This window comes from Martes martes, assembly GCF_963455335.1.
Source record: "Martes martes genome assembly, chromosome: 2".
NCBI lineage: Eukaryota > Metazoa > Chordata > Mammalia > Carnivora > Mustelidae > Martes > Martes martes.
The window spans coordinates 47,960,500-47,982,043 of NC_137889.1; the positions used below are offsets into that span (position 1 = coordinate 47,960,500).

At 38.4% G+C, this 21,544-nt stretch overlaps 1 protein-coding gene across 1 annotated transcript; it reads left to right on the forward strand.

Moving 5' to 3' along the window:
• Positions 1–20,689: 20,689 nt before the first annotated feature.
• LOC308338248 (large ribosomal subunit protein eL20-like) lies at positions 20,690–21,211 on the forward strand (the record flags this gene model as incomplete). Its single annotated transcript, XM_080796295.1, has 1 exon — positions 20,690–21,211. One exon carries the CDS (start codon positions 20,690–20,692, stop codon positions 21,209–21,211), a length of 522 nt encoding a protein of 173 aa, XP_080652421.1.
• Between the last annotated feature and the right edge of the window lie 333 nt (positions 21,212–21,544).

Genomic DNA, 21,544 nt, shown 5'->3' on the forward strand with positions numbered 1-21,544 from the left:
TTTTTCAACATTTCCTTAGCAATTTGGGGTCTCTTCTGATTCCATACAAATTTTAGGATTATTTGCTCCAGCTCTTTGAAAAATACCAGTGGAATTTTGATCGGAATGGCATTAAAAGTATAGATTACTCTAGGCAGTATAGACATTTTAACAATGTTTATTCTTCTGATCCAAGAGCATAGAATGTTCTTCCATCTTTTTGTGTCTTCTTCAATTTCTTTCATGAGTGTTCTGTAGTTCCTCGAGTACAGATCCTTTACCTCTTTGGTTAGGTTTATTCCCAGGTATCTTATGGTTCTTGGTGCTATAGTAAATGGAATCAATTCTCTAATGTCCCTTTCTGTATTTTCATTGTTAGTGTATAAGAAAGCAACTGATTTCTGTATATTGACTTTGTATCCTGCCACATTACTGAATTGCTGTATGAGTTCTAGTAATTTGGGGGTGGAGTCTTTTGGGTTTTCCATATAAAGCATCATGTCATCTGCAAAGAGAGAGAGTTTGACTTCTTCATTGCCAATTTGGATACGTTTTATTTCTCTTTGTTGTCTGATTGCCATTGCTAGGACTTCTAATACTATGTTGAACAAGAGTGGTGAGAGTGGGCATCCTTGTGTTCCTGATCTCAATGGGAAGGCTGTGAGCTTTTTCCCATTGAGGATGATATTTGCTGTGGGTTTTTCATAGACAGATTTTATGAAGTTCAGGAATGTTCCCTCTATCCCTATACTTTGAAGTGTTTTAATCAGGAACGGATGCTGGATTTTGTCAAATGCTTTTTCTGCATCAATTGAGAGGACCATGTGGTTCTTCTCTCTTCTCTTATTGATGTGTTCTTTCACATTGATTGATTTGCAAATGTTGAACCATCCTTGTAACCCAGGGATGAATCCCACCTGGTCATGATGGATAATCTTTTTAATGTGCTGTTGGATCCTATTTGCTAGCATCTTGTTGAGAATCTTAGCATCCATATTCATCAGTGATATTGGTGTGAAATTCTCCTTTTTTGGTGGGGTCTTTGCCTGGTTTGGGGATCAGGGTAATGCTGGTTTCATAAAAAGAGTGTGGAAGTTTTCCTTCTGCTTCAATTTTTTGAAATAGCTTCAGGAGAATAGGTGTTATTTCTTCTTTGAAAGTTTGATAGAATTCCCCAGGGAATGTTCAGGTCCTGGGCTCTTGTTTTTTGGGAGGTTTTTGATCACTGCTTCAAACTTGTTACTAGATTATTGGTCTATTCAGGTTGTCAATTTCTTCCTGGTTCAATTTTTGGGAGTATATACTTTTCCAGGAATGCATCCATTTCATCTAGGTTGCTTAACTTATTGGTATGTAACTGTTGATAATAACTTCTGATGATTCTTTCTATTTCCTTGGTGTTAGCTGTGATCTCTCCCTTTCCATTCATAATTTTATTAATTTGGACTTTCTCTCTTTTCTTTTGGATTAGTGTGGCCAGTGGTTTATCAATCTTATTGATTCTTTCCAAAAACCAGCTTCTAGTTTCATTGATACATTCTATTGTATCTCTAGTTTCTATCTCATTGATCTCTGTGCTAATCTTGATTATTTCCCTTCTTGTGTGTGGAGTTGCTTAATTTGTTGTTGATTCTCCAGTTCTTTAAGGTGTAGAGACTGCTGGTGTATTCTGGATTTTTCAATTTTTTTGAGGGAGGCTTGGATGGCTATGTATTTCCCCCTTAGGACCGCCTTTGCTGTGTCCCACAGGTTTTGGACTGAAGTGTCTTCATTCTTATTGGTTTCCATGAATTGTTTAAGTTCTTCTTTGATCTCCTGGTTGATCCAAGCATTCTTAAGCAAGGTGGTCTTTAGCTTCCAGATGTTTCAGTTCCTTCCAAACTTTTCCTGTGATTGAGCTCCAGTTTCAAAGCATTGTGATCTAAGAATATGCAGGGAATAATCTCAATCTTTTGGTGTCATTTGAGCCCTGATTTGTGACCCAGTTATATGATCTATTCTGGAGAAGGTTCTATGTGCACTTGAGAAGAATGAGTATTCTGTTGTTTTAGGGTGGAATGTTCTGTATATATCTATGAGGTCCATCTGGTCCAATGTGTCATTCAATGTTCTTATTTCTTTACTGATTTTCTGCCTGGATGATCTGTCTATTACTGAGAGAGGCATGTTAAGATCTCCTACTATTAATGTATTCATATCAATATGACTCTTTATCTTGATTAATAGCTATTTACTGATTAATTACTTGATTATTAATTATTAATTGCTTGATTAATAGCTATTTACTGGATAATTATTAGCCTGAGTTCCCTTTCCAACATACTGTCTACGTCGATAGCCATTAGCTCTCTTGCAGAAGCCCAGCCTCTGAATTTTTCTTCTGTTGGGCATTCCTCCTCCTAGTCATTTTGGTGAGAGATGGCTGAACAGATGTAGCTGAATGTATCGACCATGGTGCAGACAAGGTGCACCCTGGAACACTCCTGAGCAATCAAGGGTCCACACCCAAATGAAAGAAAAAAAGAAAGAGAGGAAAAAGAAAAAAAAATTAGAGAGAGAGAGAGAGAGAGACAGGACAAAAAAGAGATAAAATAAAAGAGAAGGCCCAGCCCAAATGGGCCCCAAGGTAAGATTTATGAAGTATACAAACAAAAACACTGATAAAAGTAGATGACAAGAGGGAAAAAAATATATATATATATAAGCAAAAAAGCAAAACAAACAAACAAAAAAGAACCTCATCAAAAAGAACCCCAAGTATAAGATTTATATACTACCGGGACAAACACAAATACACAGAAACACTGGTGGAAGAAAAAGATGGGAGAGTGGTTATAAATTCTCAGTGTGGGCGAGGAAGGTTATTTTGATTCTTCCTGGATGTATCTTGATATCTTTGTTAAAGGACTCAGCTTTCCTAAGATAAAAGGGGATTAAACCTTGGTTTACCTATAGGGGTAGCATTGATTGGGGAAAAGGGATTGCCTTAAGTTTAACTCTATATGAATACTAAAAAATAAAAATTAAAAAAAGAATAAACTAAACTAAAATAAACTAAAATTAAAAAAAAATTAAAGAATAGAAAAGCAAAAGAAAAACACAGATATATGTATCCAAAAGTTCAGGTAAAAGATTATTATGGAATTTGATGTACTGGACATCTCACTATGATGGTAAATAGGTTAAAAAATTATCTATTGAAAAAAAAATGAACCAGAATGGTGGGAATGAATTAAAGATAAAAGTTGTATCTATGAAGTAGTGGTGGTTGTTCTCTTGTTTTTTTTTTTTTGTTTTTTTTTTTGGCTTTCTAGGGGAGGGGCCTGCCACGTGGGTTTTCAGGCAGTGTTCCCTGAGTTAAGTCCTCCCACCCACATCAAGGGGGTGGGCTCTGAGGAAACCATTTTTTTCAGGCTTTTGTTCTCTGGAGGTTTTTTGTTTGTTCATTTGTTTTCTCTCACCTTGACAGCTTTTGATGTTTTTTGGAGGTTTAGAGGAGAGCCAACTGCACTCAGACCTCCCTCTCAGAGAGAAGCCTCAGTCTGTTCCCGTCTGGGTGCTCCAGAGCACATAAATTTCCCCTTGGCCACTGGCAGAGCACTTTCCCAGTCACAGTCCCTGGGGACACAGGAACTCCTGCTTGTACCCAGAACGACCATAGCGGTGGCTCTTTGGGAAGCTCCAGACCGCCAGCGAGGTCCCAAGCAGTGATTGCACACTGAGATTTTCCTGCTGACCCGGGCTGGGAGTGCTCAGACTTTCCGGGTCCGAGAGCGCCGGACTGGCGCCTGTATGCACCTCTCTCAGGGGAGGGTGTGGGGTGCAACTCAGACTCTGGTCGTGTGGCCTGCGCACATGGAGAGTTCAAAAGGCTGTGGTTCTGCCAGCTGGAGCCTGCATGCACCTCTCTCAGGGGGAGGTGTGGGGCTCAACTCAGACTCTGATAGCACGGGGCGGCGCGGAGAATGCAAAAGGCTGTGGTTCTGCCGGCTGGCGAGGCTCCCAGCCCCTCATGGGAGACACCACCAAGCCGCTCTCAGGCACGCTCAGGGCTCAGGGACAAAGATATGGTTTCTTCACCGCACTCTCTCTGGCTCAGCACCAGGGTTGGCTGTCCTGGGTCTGGGGACTTAAGCCCCTGTGCCCAACCGCCCCAATTCCCACAATTTCCCCCCACGATCCTTTGCTATTTTTGAGTGCTTTCAACCAGACTCCAACTTAATGCTGGTCCCCAGTCACAGGGCACTCTCATATTGGGGTATTACTTTCCAATGTGTCAATTCTGGTCGCTTCCTCCCCCTTTTGTTTATTTTCCAATATCAGTCTGATGTTCCCACTCTGCTTTACCTGCCCACTGGCATCTTTTGCCCCCATAGAGATCCAGAAGTGTATAATTCTAATCTCAGGCTGATTTCATGGGTGATCAGAGTTCTTTGGTAGGTAATCAGCTCACTTTAGGGTACAGGTTGAAACGGCGCCTCCTCCTAGTTCCCCGCCATCTTGTCTCTTCCTACTGTATATATTCTTGATATTAATCCCTTATCAGATATATGATTTGCAAGTATTCCTTCCCATTCCATAGACTGCCTTTTCACTCTGTTGATGGCATCTTTTGATACATAGAAGATTTTAATCTTGATGTAGTCTAATATCTCTTTCTAATATATCTATTTTTACTTTTGTTCCTTATGTTTTTGGTATCATATTCAAGAAATCATGGCTAAATCCAAAGTCATGAAGGTTTCCCCCTATGTTTCCTTTTAAGAGTTATAGTTTTAGGTTTTACATGCAGGTCTTTGATCCATTTTGAATTAATCTGCACATATGATGTAAGGTCCCAACACCACTTGTTGAACAGAGTATGTTTCACCATTGAATGGTCTTGGTACTCTTGTTAAAGATCATTTGCCATCAAATGCTCTACCCCTGAGATATTGTCAAAGATCATCTGACCATATAAATGAGGGTTTATTTCTAGACACTCTATTCTATTCCATTGGTCTATTATCTCTATTTATGCTAGCCCCAAGGTTTTGATTACTGCAGCTTTGTGGTAACTTTTGAAAACAGGAAGTGTGAGATCTCCAACTTTGTTCTTTTTCAAAATTGTTTTGGCTATTCAGAGTCCCTTGTGATTCCATATGAATTTTAGGATGGATTTTTCTTTTCTGTAAAAATTGCCATTTGGAATTTGAGGATTGCACTGATTCAGTAGATCACTTTGGATGGCAAAAATGTAAAATGGTGCAGCTGCTGTGGAAAACAGTATGGCAGTTCCTCCAAAAATTAAAAATGGAATTACCAGATGATCCAGCAATCCCACTTCTGGTGATATATATATATATATATATATATATATACACACACACACACACACACACATACATATATACTCTTTGAGACATATGTCTCAAAGAGTTATTTATACACCTTATTCATAGCAACGTTATTCACAATAGCCAATGGGTGTTCATCAACACAAGTGTTTATCAACAGATGAATGGATAAAGAAATCCTGTTATATACATACATTAGAATACAATTCAGTCTTTAAAAAGAAGGAAATTTTGTCACATGCTGCAATATGGATGAATCTTGAGGACATTATTCTAAATGAAATAAACCAGCCACAGAAAGACAAATACTGTGTGATTCCACTTACATAAGGTATCTAAAGTCAAATTCATAGGACGAGAAAGTAGAATGGTGGTTGTCGGGGGCTAAGGGAGTGGGGAAATGAGGAGTTTTTTTGGGTACAGAGACTGAGTTTTACAAGATGAGAACAGTTCTGCAGGTGGATTCCACAACAATGGGAATATACTTAACACTACTGAACTGTACATTTACAAATAGTTAAGATGGTAAGTTTTATATCATGTGTGTTTAGCACCATTAAAAAATGTTAAGAACAAGAATAATAGACACTCGAAAAATATGAAAACTTGATTTAGATCTTGAAGAGTTTTAAAATTAACAGTTCAATATTTTATTTTTTAGACTCACACAAGATGTATAGAAGATTTACCAGGAAAGAAGTGGGTGGGGGAAGGAAAAAGAAAAGAAAAACATACAAAAAAAATCCTTCCTTTGGCTTTTGCTGTCTTTTTAGCCTATATAGACAAAGCAAAGTTCAGAATTCATTATCAAATATTTATTCTGTGAACTTAAGTCAAATTAAATGAAGACATGTTAGTATAAACATTTTTAAATATAAATGGCTAAATAAATGGAATAACACTTAAAATAAAATTAGGCAATAAAGATCAGAAAATGTTTGAATTTTATGACAGACTATAAGCTCCTCAATGTCAGGAAAGATGTTTTGCTTTTTCTTTGTATCTATTCAGGAAATTGGTCTATTTTAAGTGAAGACATAAATGTGAATATATTAATATAACATATTAATATATAATTTTATATAAATGTGTATAATTTATATAGGATGATATCTATATATGTATAAATAATATATAAACATATATATGAGATGTACAAAAAAGTAATACCACCTTAACTAGTTTGTATTTTCATCACCTTAATAGTCACAACTGTGTGCTTCTATTGTTCTGTGGAAACATAAAGAGTTAAGTTCAGAAAAATAAGATAAAGCAGGAGCCCAAAATTCTCCAGTGTGACACACTGAGAATATTCCTACAAAACAGAAATGTCTATGGCTTGATATGGCTTACCTGAGAATATAGTCCTATAGAGATAATAGAAAGAAGAAAACATCTTGGTGGCTTGTCTATTTTCAATAGATGTTCTACAGTATATTATGAATGGAAGGCATTCCTGCTTCAAAGTAATACACCCACACTCTTTAAATGAAATTAACTTCATATGTATGTTTCATCATAGAAAAATTTAAAGCCAATTCCTAACACATTCTGGAGTCTCAATATAGGTTTACCAAAAATGTAGAATTGACTTTCTCCCTCTTCACTAATCTTACTAGACCCTCCAAACCCAAGTCTTGTCTCACCTTCTCTTAGCGGCATCTAAAGTGCAAAAAAGAAAATTAAAAATCATCTTACTGGCTGTGTTATTTTCCACGTGAGAAAACTGAGTTTAAATGAATTACCTAAAGTCACAGTCTGTTGCTCTGAGACCAGAACCTAAAACTTCCAGTCAGTCTACTTCATTTTCCTGGCTTCCTCACCATCCCTAGTGAATTTCTCGGGCTTTGAAAATGACTAAATAGATGCAATATAGAATGATGGTGTTCTAGAAAATGGATGAAATGTTCCAGGACCAGCTACCCCACCTCGTCAGGAAGTGGGTCTTGCTGACAAAGAAAATAGGTGTAGGAGGCTTGTTAGAGAGGCAAGGCCTCCCTCTGTCCTGGCTGGTTAGTTTGAGGGGGTGATGATGGCAATTACAACAGGGTGGAAACAGCCTCATGATTATAGTTTACCTCTAATACCAGGAATCAGTGTACGTTCTAGAACACTGGTTTTGAAACCAGATCTATAAATGGACTTCAGGGAGTCAGTATTCCCTACATAAAAATCTAGACAGAACAACAACAATAAGTTCTTCTTCTTCTTCTTCTTCTTCTTCTTCTTCTTCTTCTTCTTCTTCTTCTTCTTTTTCTTCTTCTTCTCCTTTTTTCTTCATTTTGGATTTATCTGGGATAAAATATCTTCAAACTTTCTGAGAGGTTTTGTGAACTAAATAAGAGTTAAAAATCACTGATCTAGACTGTCAAAGGAGGTAAATGCTAAAGTAAAAACTATAATGTTGGTACTCGTCTTTAATATTTCCAGCCTCTCCTTTCTGTAATATTTTGCCTTTATTAACAATATTTTGTTTCTGTCATCCCTTACCATTTTATGTACTCAACATTCTCATTGTCTTTTTCTCTCTTTTAAAAGAAAAGAAAAAGTGTCCCAAACTCTGGGTATCCTACTAAGAGGTATAAGACTGATAAGGAAATCATCCATCTATTCTCTCCTGTTTAGTTGATCTAGTGGTTTGAGGAGGTCCACCTACTTCCTGCTTTGGTAATGAGAGGATGTCTTCAACAATCCTTGGATCTTTGCCATTCTCTCTTTTAGGCCAACTTTAATGATTCCAGATGGAATATAGTTCCCTTCCTGTGTTTATCAATTTAACCTCCTGGAGAACATAGAGTTCTGTCTGTGGGAGCTAGGTAATATTTTTATTATCATTTAGTTCTAAGAATTCTCTAATTTCCCTTAAGATTTGTGTTTATTTGATCATGTGTCAAAATCTGGTTTTAAATTCCCAATCATAAGCCTCCTAAGGCTTCAATGCAACCTCTATTAAGATTCTAGTGGTATTTTTCATAGAAATAGAGAAAACATTTCTAAAATTTATACAGAACCACAAAAGGCCCTAAATAGCAAGGAAATCCTGAGAAATAAGAACAAAGCCCTAAATAGCAAGGAAATCCTGAGAAATAAGAACAAAGCAGAAGGAATCACATTTCCTGATTTCAAGCTATACTGCAAAGCTATGGTTGTTAAACAGTATAGTACTGGCATAAAAACAGACAAACAGACCACGGAACAGAATGGAGAGCCCAGCAATAAACCTAAGTATATAGAGACAATTAATAATTTACAAAGGAGCCAAATATACTTAATGGAGAAAAGACAATCTATGCAATCAAGAGTGCTGTAATAATTAGATATTTACATGTAAAGGAATAAAGCTAGACCCATATCTTATACCATTCACAAAAACTAATTTGAAGAAGATTGAAGATTTAAGTGGAAGACCTGAATTCATGTGACTCAAAGAAGAAAATTTAAAAATTAAGCTTGATATAGATTTTGGTTATGGTTTTTTTTTTATGTCACCCAAAACAAGGCAATAGCAACAGCAATAAAAGCATGAGAGTGCATAAAACTAAAAAGTTTCTGCATAGCAGAAGAAACCATCAACAAAGTGAAATGATGACCTACATAATGGGAAAAAAATATTTCCAAGCTGTAGATATGATAAGAGGTTGATATCTAAAACATGAAAAAACTCATATAATTCAACAGCAAAAAGTCAGTAACCCAGTTAAAGAATAGGAAAATGACTCGAATAGAGATTTCTTGAAAGAAGATATATAAAAGTCCAATGGGTACATGAAAAGATGCTCAACATCACTAGTCATTAGGGAAATGCAAATTAAAACCACCATGAGATATTCCTTCACACCTGTTGGAATGGCCATCACCAAAAAGACAAGAGATAATAAGTGCTGGCATAAATATGGAGAGGAGGGAACCCTTGTCCACTGTTGTTGAGATTGTATGTTGGTACAACCATTATGGAAAACAGTACAGAGGATCTCAAAAAAATTACAAATAGAACTACCACATTATTGAACAATTTTATTGCTGCTGAGAGTGCTGTTAACTGTGAGCACCATACTAGATACAAGGTATTGCCTGGGAATCACAGGAAAACGAAGCCCTGAAGATTTTACAATACAGATTTTCCTTGACTTACAATGGGGTTATGTCCCAATAAACACACTGTAAACTGAAAATAGCCCATGAAGAAAAAATGCATTTAATACATCTAACCTACCCAACATCACAGCTTAACCTTAAGAGTGTACCTTAAATGTTCTAAGAACACGTACTTGAGTCCACAGTTAAGCAAAATCACCCAATACAAAGCCTACTTTACAATAAAGTATTGAATATCTCATGTAATTTATTGAGTACTGTCCTGAAAGTAAACCATAGAAGAGTTGTATGAGTACAGAATGGTTGTAAGTGTATCAATTGTTTGCCCCTGTGACCTGGGTGGCTGACCTGGGTGGCTGGTCGGGGACCACCAGTGTTTTGATGGTATCTAAGTAGGGGAGGTAGAAGGATAGATATGAGTGATGAAGTGTAAAGTATTTTTTTTAACTTATTTTGATTTTATTAGTTTTTTGACAAATAAAAATTGTATACATATTAAGGTGCACAACATGATGTTTTGATATATGTATACATTATGAAATAATTACCATAATCAAACTAATCACCTCTCATAGTTACCTTTTTCTTTCTTGTAGTAAGAACACTAGAGATCTACTGCCTCAGCAAATTACAAGTTTACAACACATTAACTATTGTCACCATGCTATACATTAAGTCTCCAGAACTTACTCATCTTATAACTGTTTGTACCTTTTGATCAATATCTCCCCTTTTCTCCCACCCTCTAGGCTCTGGTTATTACCATTCTACTGTTACTATGAGTTCAACTTCTTTTTAAAAATCTTTTTTAGATTCTACGCATAAGTGAGAAAAGGACTGCAAGACTAACCTGGGTAAAAGGAATTTGCTTTGGAGATTATAGGAAGGAAGTCTGAGCCCCTAGAAGAAGATAAGTTATGTAGGGCCTCCTGTTCTGTAATAAATTTGAACAGTGTCATCTGTACATATTTAGATACAGAATATGGTCTATTTATGGGGACTTTGGTAAAAAAGATGCTCAGGAAAGTGACTTGGCTACAAGACTGACTGCAGGGATAAAAGTGGGTGGAGAAGATAGTATATGATTTGGCAAATAATTTAGGTGGCCAATGAATCAGATACAAATTCAATTCAGAACAAAATAGTAGAGAATTCAGGAAAAGGTAATTTTTCAGATTTCTGCAAGATTAAGGAGGCAATTGCTCTTTGTGAGAACTGTCCATGGATGCACTGTCTCTCACACTGATTTGGGTCTGAAGCAGAGCTCAAGTCTTAGGGTGGGACTGTGAAGGCATCAGGATAACTCTCTCTACCAAAAAAATTAACAAAATCCCAAATCAAAAACACCAGACAGTGAACTAGGCCAACTTTTGATTGGTTTGGGGAAGGAGTCCTATCAGTCACATAACTTGCATCTAGAACATTTTTCTGGAGATACAAAGGTCTAGACAGCAGAGGGACTCAGAAAATATTATAGAAATCTATTAGGTATGACTAGGCCATTTATTCCTGAGTCTAGAAGGGGCAATAATTCCTATACATAAGCTTTACTGGAGAGGAATAGAGACTACACCTTACATCTTACATCCTATACTATTTAGGATTAACACAAATGCTGGTATGAGGCAGATTGATTCTGTAGGTAGTAACACCAACAAAATTACTGTAAAGAGCTGGGGTGGCTAAAGGGAGGGGAAATTCGTGAAGACTACAAAGAAAGACAGAAGTCATGTTTTAGAAAAATCAGACTAAATGAGAAATGCAAAGTATTCTATAGGAGAGAAAGCTTAGGCTTAGAGAAGCTAAATTTATACACTGGAACATTACAAAAGTCCAGGCATAGTAATAGAAATTGAGAGGAGGGTGATGAACATACCAAAAACTGCAAGTGAATAGAAAGTCTTGCAAGTATCCAATTGAGAGTTTGGGGATAAATGAGTTACTATAGAATTTACCATCCAAATCAGGCCATACTGACAATGAAAAGTGGTAATTCCAATAGTCAGGCCAAGACAACAGGAGTAAATGGAGGCTTGTCCCAGGTGAGACAAGAAGTATGGTCACCCTGGGTATAGGATGAAAGTACTAGAAGGATTCTCAGGTTTGCTCAGCTCATGGGAAATTCCAATCCAGCATACAGGGAAGTAGCACTTTGCATTCACTCACCCTTTGTATGATGTGGGGTCACAGGTGTTAAATCACCTAAGTATGTGTTATTTTCTTACTTTTCAGACCCAGGTGAGGTTATAAATACAACTTCCACCCAGGTCTCAGAGGCAGTGTTGTGAGGGAATGTCCAGTCCCTGTAGGGAGACCTTGTGTGTGTGGTCCAGCTGATGCCTGGGTTGGGTCCCAGGCAACAGCCAGTGCTAACCTCCAGACATGAGAAAATGATCCCTCAGCTGTTTCAAGCCCCAGCCACTGTCACACTGCAATTGTATGAAAGATTCCAAGCCAGAACTGCCTAACCCAGGCAAATCCCAGAAATGTGAAGGGTAACAATACCTATATACATTGTTTCATAAGGACTGATGTACGTGAGATGATATGTTATGCAGCAGAGATCACTGGAACAGAGGGTAACCATTCTTCCACCAAATATGTTCCGGAAATTCTAGATACTATCTTGGCATGTAAGCAGGTATAGTAACATTAAAGTTCCTGGGAAGTCTTTTAGTAAAGAAAGCCTATCTATCATAACAGGTGCATTCAATGACCACCTCTCGCCCACCTTTTTTGGTAGAAACAGCTCTTAATTTTTAAAAGAAAAGATTTTTACAGAGGATGTTGAAAAACCTAGCAAAGCTCTATATTTCTACTTGGTATTGCAGATTGTTACTGAAATATCTCATTAAAGGCTAAATTCATGCTTTTATGTGCATTGTTATCTAATTTTGCTAAAATAGATACTGTGCAACTGAATAAAAGCTTTTCCTCCAATTCATCAAATACCTGTTATGGACCAGTAAAGATTTTCATTTCAAGAATGGGCTAGGGAACACCTGGGTGGCTCAACTGATTAAGAATCCAGCTCTTGATTTGGGCTCGGGACAGGATTTCAGGTTCATGGGATTGAGCCCTGCACCAGGTTCTGCACTCAGCACAGAATCTGCTTGAGATTCTCTCTCTCCCTCTGCCCCTCCCCCCACTCATGCGTTCTCTGTCTCTTCTAAATAAATAAATAAATAAATAAATAAAATAATAAAAAAACAGGCTAGATAGAACCCAGGGGTGATAACACAGATTATTAGGTGAAGCAGGATAAAACTCAAGTTTATGGGTAGCCTAAACTCAAAATATCTATGCGGATGTGTCCTCAGTCTCTATCTCTGATCTCAAAATGCCATCTGAAGTTTATCAGAAGTAAAGATTGGGGCGCCTGGGTGGGTTGAGTGGGTTAAAGCCTCTGCCTTCGGCTCAGGTCATGGTCTCAGGGTCCTGGGATCGAGCCCCGCATCGGGCTTTCCACTCAGCAGGGGCCTGCTTCCTCCTCTCTCTCTCTGCCTGCCTCTCTGCCTACTTGTGATCTCTGTCAAATAAATAAATAAAATCTTAAAAAAAAAAGAAGTAAAGATTAGTGGGCTGAAACATGCTAGAGCAGCAGTAAGGAGAACAGAACCCTGATTAATATGTACAGTACATAGGGTCTTCGGAGAAGACGGTGAGCAGTACACAATTCACTCTGATATAAAGGTTTTTTTTTTTTTTAAATATTTATTTATTTGAGAGAGAGAAGGAGAGAGTGCAAGCACAGGGAGGGACAAAGGAACAAGCAGATTTCCTGCTGAGTGAGGAGCAGGGGCTCGATCCCAGGACCCTGAGATCATGACCTAAGCTGAAGTCAGGCACTTAAACAGCAGCCACCCAGGTGCCCCTCTAATATCAAGCTTTAACAAGAAATGATAAAGAGAAGTATAAATTAGTCATGACTCACTTTGTAATCTGGTACAGGCCGCACCCTTTTACGTGAAATACGGCAAGCCCTGTCCCTCTTTTCCATACACAACTGGTGGGAACAGATGGCTTTGGAGAAATTTGTTCTGTAATATGAGCTTCTGAATTATCTAATGCACTTTTTTACACGAGCTTTACCTCTAAACACCAGGCCTTGGAATCCTTTATTTATCACACTGTTAGGGGATGCCAACTTCTCTCAGTCTTTGCTGACAAATCTCATTCCCTGGCCCTGGTCCACTTCTGCCTAATTAACAAATGAAAAATGCTATAACTGGAGCAGAGATTTGAAGGAAAAATAAAAGCTCTTGCTTGAAATGTACGAAAACTGAGTGTATTTCGTTTTTTGGCATTAAGTGATCGTGGGATTTTTTTTTTTTTTAAAGTAACTTGGCCTCAGTGACCTCAGCTTTCTTAGGAAAATAAGTGGGTTTGGCTCAAAGACTTCCTAAAGAGTCTTCCCACCGAACTATTGTTCAGTAGCTCAGATCTCTGACACATTCAGCAACACCTCTGTTGGGGTTAACAAGGGTGTGCTGTGGAAAGCAGGTTTGATTTTCACAACTCAGCTTTTCCCTTTCTTGGTTCTATTTTCTCCCTCTCCTCCACCGATTTCCAATTAGCTTCTCACCACACACATTATCAGTTAACTTTGCTTCAGCTAGCAACCCCAGACTTCCCGTCCCTTTTACCCTTTGTTAGTTCTAAAATCTTATGTCCTCTCCTCATTTCCTCACTGGCTTCTTTCTCTCTCAGCCTTCAATCCTGTATCCAGGTTGTTAGCAATAACTAGAACTGTTGCTTATGTCTTCATACTGCCACTTTCTATCAGGCTATTTCTACTCCTGTACAAGACTTTGAAACATTGTAGCTTCATGACTGATTCTAACATTTACTGAAAATTGACCCTCACTTTGTTCTCACTTTAATATAGGTTGTTTACTAAAATAAATAGGGAAGTATTAATCAAGAAGATCGAGAACATGAATAAGACCCTTTGGGGGCCATTTACAAAGTTTTGACAGGTAAACCAAAGATATATTTCCTTAGGTCTCTGGGCCAGTAATTTCATTATGACTTGTTTACATACATAGACAGTTTTCTTCTGCAGATCAGTGATTCACCTAATCAGCTTTTCTGCTATAAATTTCCTTACTCCCTGCCACTTAGCGTATTTCCTAGGAACAAGCAATAACAATGCAGAACGTCATAGAGCTCCTTGGATTCTGTGGTTCGTGGTTCATGTTTCATTTTATTTATTCTACTGCTCTGGTGTCATTCACAAGGTATCACTCTTCCTGATAAATATCTTTTCTACAGTAAACATGTTCTAAGGTGTGTACCCAGCAGCTAAGGTATATCAAGCAACTTTGGCAATGATTCATTAGGAAATGCATGCTTTAAGATATTTGAGATTGCTTCTGGAAGTTTCTGTGACACAGGAAGATAGTTCAAGACAATATAGGTACATGAAAACTTTAGTCTCCCATTTCTGCATTCTCCTTATTTTTCTCCTACAACTCTATCTTTTCTCCTAGAATTATACTTTTTTTTCTTTCAAGTCCTGGCATGCTTGGTTATCTTTGCAAATGGAAACTACTTTGGTAAATTTTTGTCTCTACTTTAAAAATGTCTCGTTCTTCCTAGGTTAACTTGTCCCCTTGCCACTGCTCTGTCTTCCAGGCATGCTTGTGTACCTTCCAGAATGAGTTTCCTTGTTTATAAAACCTGTATCACTTTTAACATCTTTTCACCTCATTCAGCTACTCCAAGGATAGAATACATCTGTAGCTTTTTTGTAGACAATCCTCATTCTGTCACTGCCTAGGAGTGGAGAAAGCAGTGGTTAGTTTCTGTAAGTTTCCCACTGACATTCGCGCTCTATTCTACATGCTGCAAGGATATCTTTTTCCTTGTAGTCACGCAGCTCTCCACATTTACATAGCCTCCAATTATTTCTCCATATTCACCTAGAATTTGGCACACATTTAACAGGTTTTCCTCTTTTAAAGCCTAGTTTCTGCCATAATCCCACATGATTACAATGTTCAAAAGCCATAACTTACCTCTCAGTTTCTGGACTTTCAGTTGCACTTATCATGTCTCTTCTTATGCCACTTCCAGAAATAACTTCATTCTTGACCTGTTCATCACTCTAAAATTCTTCAGCTTTGAAAAATTTTTAAAAGTTTTGATTTCTTACTTATTTTATAAAATAATATTCATTTTAGAAAATTTGAAGAAATCACAAATACATAAAGAAAATACAAATTACCAGTAAATTCATGATATTGGTAACTTGTATATTATATACAGACTTCTATATCTAATCATCCATCTATAATCATCTGTTTATTATCTATCATATGTATGGTATCTGGCTAGCTAGCGATCATTGAACAATGTAGCCATCTAATTATCTATAATTCTTCCTCTTCACACACCAACACACGTATACTAATATGTGGGTATACATACCTAATTTTGTCTATGTCTATGTGAAAGGACGTAGGGGCCCATTCTGGCCCAACCTGCTAGGAATAAGCACGTACTCTGGAAAATACTGTGTAGATGAATTTTCTAAAATTGTAATGTTATGTTCCAAGCCAATTTGAGAAAAAGCACAAAATTTCAGACATATCAGCTCTCATAATCTAAATAGGAGACATCATTAACTGTCTATAGCTCTTTAGTAATTGCCAACAGTGTGACCAGCAGCAGTGCAGCAACTGCCCTGAAGGATATCCAAGCTACAGTGTGTTCTGCAGATCTACTGGGGACTTGGAGTATCTGGAACAGAAAGATTAGGTCCCTATGCTCATATTTCCATCTTACACTTTTGTCTCATTATAGGCAGCTCTCTTTGCATGTTTAAGTATTGTTCCTCTCATGCCTTTCTCTTCCTGTTTTACAGAAATTTAAAAGAAATACATTTTGGAGGGCAACATATGCCTCCTAAATTGTTTTATATACTTCTCATAAAATTATTTTAACATTCATGCTTGCTTTTTAAACTTGAGAGCAACATTCCATTGCCTTAATTCTGCACATATTTTCATCTACTCCAAGATGGTTATTTTATCTATATTCAGCTTGGATGGAAAGATATCCTTCTAGTTCTGATGTTTCCTAGTATGCAAGTTGATGGAACTGCACTGCAGATTTATGGACCCCAACATCCAACATGGTCCACAAGTCCCTCACCTAGAGCAGGTTACTTTGTTCTTTTTTTCTTGTAGAAAATACTTGTCAGAGTGTGTGTACTTCTTTAATATTTGCCAATTTTTTTAGATGTTTCTTTTTTTAAGGATTTTATTCCTTCCTTCCTTCCTTGCTTCCATCATTTATTTAGAGAGATAAAGAGCAGGGGGAGGATCAGAAGGAGAGAGAGAGAGACAATCTCAACCAGACACCGCACTGAATGTAGGAATCAGATGTGCGGCTCAATCTCATGGCACTGAGATCATGACCTGAACTGAAATCAAGAGTCAGGTGCTTAACTGACTGAGCCACCCAGGGGCCCCTTTTCAGATGTTTCTATACGTGTAATTACTTATAATCAGTAACTCTAGTGTAATCCAGTTATAAGTCCTCACATAAGTGGTCATCTACTATTTGGTAAAAGAACCAAGAATACTCAACGGGAAAGGCTTATCTTCTTCAATAAAGAGTGTGGGGAAAAGTGGATAATCACATGCAGAAGAATGAAGTTGAACCCTTATCTTACACCAGACACAAAAAATTAATTCACAAAGGATTAAAGATATGTATAAGACCTAAAACCATAAAACTTCTAGAAGAAAACATAGGAGCAAGCTCATTAACATTGGTCCTGGTGATGACTTTTTGGATGCAACACCAAAAGCACCATCAACAAAAGCAAAAATAAATAAGTTGGACTACAACAAACTAAAAAACTGCTGCATAACAAAATAAACAACACTGTTGGTTTGTAACCTCCTCAGGAGCTTCCTGGGTCTAATCAGAAACAGGTCCCTGAACATGGAGGGCAGGAAGAGACCAAAGAAAGACATACCCCCCTCCATTTTGGTAGATGGTGGCAGTTTTAAGAAGCAAAGGGAACTTGCATACAAGTCTTCTCTGGGGTAGCAGCAGGACAAATGGATCTTTGAACTTCTCCCCAAAATCTTGAAAGTCATCTTTTCAATGACTTCCCCCAACACTTCACCCCTTGCGACCAGCTTTTACAATCTCACAAGCCCTCCTCTTTTGCCTCTTTTGCCACTCACATAGAAGTGTCTCTTTTGATGGCTACCTGGCTGCACAGGAGACAGTTGCTATAGCCACAAATCAGGCACATGCCAGAGGAAACAGATTAGACTACGATTCCCAAAATCAGTGACAACTTTTTCTATTCAGAGCCCCAAGACCTGGACCATTGATTTATCGAGTCCCCTAACCTAAGGGTTCTATTCCTCAGGGTGTTTACTTGTGTCCTTGTGTGACTTAATAAAGAGGATACATTAGCAGATTCATGAGGTATGCACACACAACATTCTGTCTGGATTATGGTATAGATGTTTTCTTAAAAGGGAGTAATAATGTTTTAGGGTCTTCATTTTGAAAGACAGCTTTTCTCATGAGAGACATTTTGGTGTTCTTTAAAGACAGGTTTTGTTGGCTATCAGCTAAGGCTTGCTTGGAGAATTTAGTAAAGGATTCGATGTGTGCTATACCAACCTCAGGATAATTGAGGAGACAAAGATAGCTGCCAAATTATTGTACAAGTGGAAAACTGTGTTCACCTGACCTTGAAAACAGGGAGGTTGGTAGTTTTAGGAACCCGACCTGGTTTTACATACCATACATGTTAGCTGGAAGAGGCAGCATCATCTGGCATAACGAGATGGACTGGGGTGGGATATGCCAGACCAGAACCCCCACCTTTCTCCCCTCTTTCAATGGTGCGTGTTCCATTTCAGGTATAACATATTTTAATAGGTCCATCTTGAAGAAGGACATTGAGATCCTAGTGGAGATCGAGTAGTTCCCCTTCGCCTTAGGTGTGAAGTTACTCACCCATCACAGCAAGATGTCCCATTGTAAATTCCAGTGTGCTCTCAGTAGTATAATATGTTGATCCATGGTGAGAATAAGGAAAATGGGTGTTTCCCAAGACTTCCATACTTTCACAGTATTGGGTGCCTCGGCATGGGTCCTCTGTCAGGCATATGGGAGAACAGGACCTACTGGTTGATCACTCAAATGTATTAAAGCCTATGACATTACTTGAATTTACCTGGCCAAGGTGGTTTTACGTGTTAATAATTTAATATGCTGCTTTAACTTTCCATTTTTCTTTCCTACCAACCCTTTTGCTGTGGTTAGTAGGGGAGATGAACCCACCATTCAACGTCATGTTCTTTTGCTCAGTCTTGCCTGCCATGACTTTTGAAATGTCTTTCCTAAGGACTGCCTTGTCCATGAGGGTATCTATAGGTTTTATTTCATTATTTTAACCACCCAATGGTGGCAGTCTGGTTTGCACAGTAGTAGGGAAAGCTTAAGTTGGGCCAGATATAGTGTCCATACAAACCAAGGCATATTTAGAACCTTTACTCAGGGAAAGGAGTTCAATATAATCAATCTAAGGCACTAAGGCAGCCACAAGTTCCTTAAGGAAAGTTATGTTCTGCATGTTTCAGGTATCTGTCAGTGGGCTGTAAACTGCAGGGAGATTTAATTTAAGCTACATTTCTCTCGCTTTTGTTCTCCTCAACATTGTGGCCACTGATTGACCTGTGAGCTGAACCCAGACACTTGGAGGCTCCTAACCCCCTCCCTTGTCCTTAGAATATGGGTTACACTTGCCTTTCCTGATCCTATAGACTGCTCCAAGGACATAGCCTTGAGATAGTGATATGGTGTGGAGAACACCTGCATGGTACATATGACTGACCCCAGTTAGGGCCTCTTCATAAACTTTTAAGATCTGGTGGGCAGGTGTATCCTTTTGTCTTTAAAATAGTAATTACCCCAAAACTCATAGGAGAAAACTTGCATTGTTTCTCTGACTTTTAAAGTTGTAAATCTTTTCTTGTCTTTAAAGTGTAAATAACCCAGAATATAACAAAAACACTGCCCCCAGAGACTAAAGCAAAAGAAGGGGGTGGTGAGACCTCTTAAAATACAGACTGCTGTAGAAGAATTTACAAATTTCATCAGCATCATTTTGATGATTCCCCTCAACAAAATAAAACCTGCAGGAGACGCCTGGGTGGCTCAGTTCATTAAGCATCCAACTCTTGATTTCAGCTCAGGTCATGATCTCAGGGTTGTGAGATTAAGCCCCAGGGTTGTGAGATGATTCTCCCCCTGCCCTTCCATTCTTTCTCTCTCTTTACCTCTCTTCACAACAACAACAAAAAAGACAACCTACAGAATGGGAGAAAATGATTACAAACCATATAAGGGGTTAATAGCCAAAACACATAAGGGATTCATACAACTCAGTAGCAAAAACCGCACAATATAATTAAAATGGGCAAAGGGCCTGAGTAGACATTTTCCAAAGAAATGGCCAACAAGTACATGAAAACATGCTCCGCATCACTAATCATTAGGAAATGCAAATCCAAAGGACAACATGATATCACTTCACATTTGTTAGAGTGACTATCATCAAAAAGACAAGAGATAGTAAGTCCTGGTGAATATGTGGACTGTACAGCAGTGGTGGGAACGTAAACTGGTGCAGCCTCTAAGGAAAACAGTATGGAGGTTCCTCAGAAAGTTAAAAAGAGAACTCTCCAGCAATCCCAGCAATCCCACTCCTTCTAGGTATTTATCTGAAGGAATCAAAATCAGAATCTTGGGACACCTGTACTCCCATGTTCATTGAAACCTTATTCACAATAGCCAATGTATGGAGACAACCTAAATGTCCACTGATGTGTGAATGGATAAAGAAAATTTCGTATATTCATATAATATAGTAGTTATCAGCCTTAAAAAAAGAAGGAAATCCTGCTATTTATGACAACATGGATGGACCTGGAAAAGGTTAAGTAAAATAATTTAAACACAGAAAGACAAATACAATATAGTTTATTTACATGTAGAATCTAAAATAGTCAGACTTACAGAAGCAGAGAGTAGAATGTTGGTACTGGAGTGAGGGGAGGGAAAACAAAGAGTAGATGGCCAAAGGATGCCAAGTTTAAATTATGTAAGGTAAATAAATTTTAGAAATCTACTATACAGAACAACACCCACAACTAACAATACTGTATTGTATACTTAAAGTTTACTGAAAGGATAGATCTTACATTGTGTTCTTACCACATAAAATAATAATAACAATAATGATGATGATAATCATAAGGGGGCCTTTCTTGGGAGGAGGTGAGAGTGGAGAGTGGGCCCTGAAGGCCTGGAGCACAGGGCAAGAGTACAAAGTGGTGGGGTGCTACCTGTCCCCACCCGAATACCGCACTCCACCCCTCCATCGAATGCGAATCTTTGCACCTCATCATGTTGCCAAGTCCTGCTTCTGGTACTTTGTGTGTCAGCTGACGAATATGAAGTCTTCAGGGGAAATTGTGTACTGTGGACAGATATTCCAGAAGTCTCTCTTGCAGGCAAAGAAGCTCATCTGGCTGCACTATGACTCCCTCAGGGGCACCCACGCATGGACCGGGGGCGCCTGGAACTGCCCACTGCAGGGCATGTCACGCAGTGCTACCCAGACTTGGACATCCTGCACCACACCCGGGGCGCACTCCATCCAAAACGGGAAGGTGGAGGACTTCCCAGCCAGCAAGGGCCGCGTAACAGCAGTCAAGAGGTTCCACGACTCCAAGATCAAGTTCCCGGGGCCCCTCTGAATCCTGCACGGCCAGCACCAGCCATGTTTCACCAAGAGTCCCAACACCTTTTTTCAGATGTAGAGCCTCCCTGACCAAATAAACTCGTTGGGGAAAAAAACAAAACAAAACAAAACAAACAAACAAACAAACAAAAAAACCACACACCAAACCAAACCAAGCCAAAAAGCAATACTACTACTAATAAAGGGGGTGGGAGGAAATTTTAGGAGGAGTTAGATATGTCTAAGGCCTTAATTATGGTGATGATTTCACAGGTGTATACTTATATCCAAATTCATAACTTGTATACATTAAACATGTACTGCTTTTCACAGGTCAATCATATCTCAA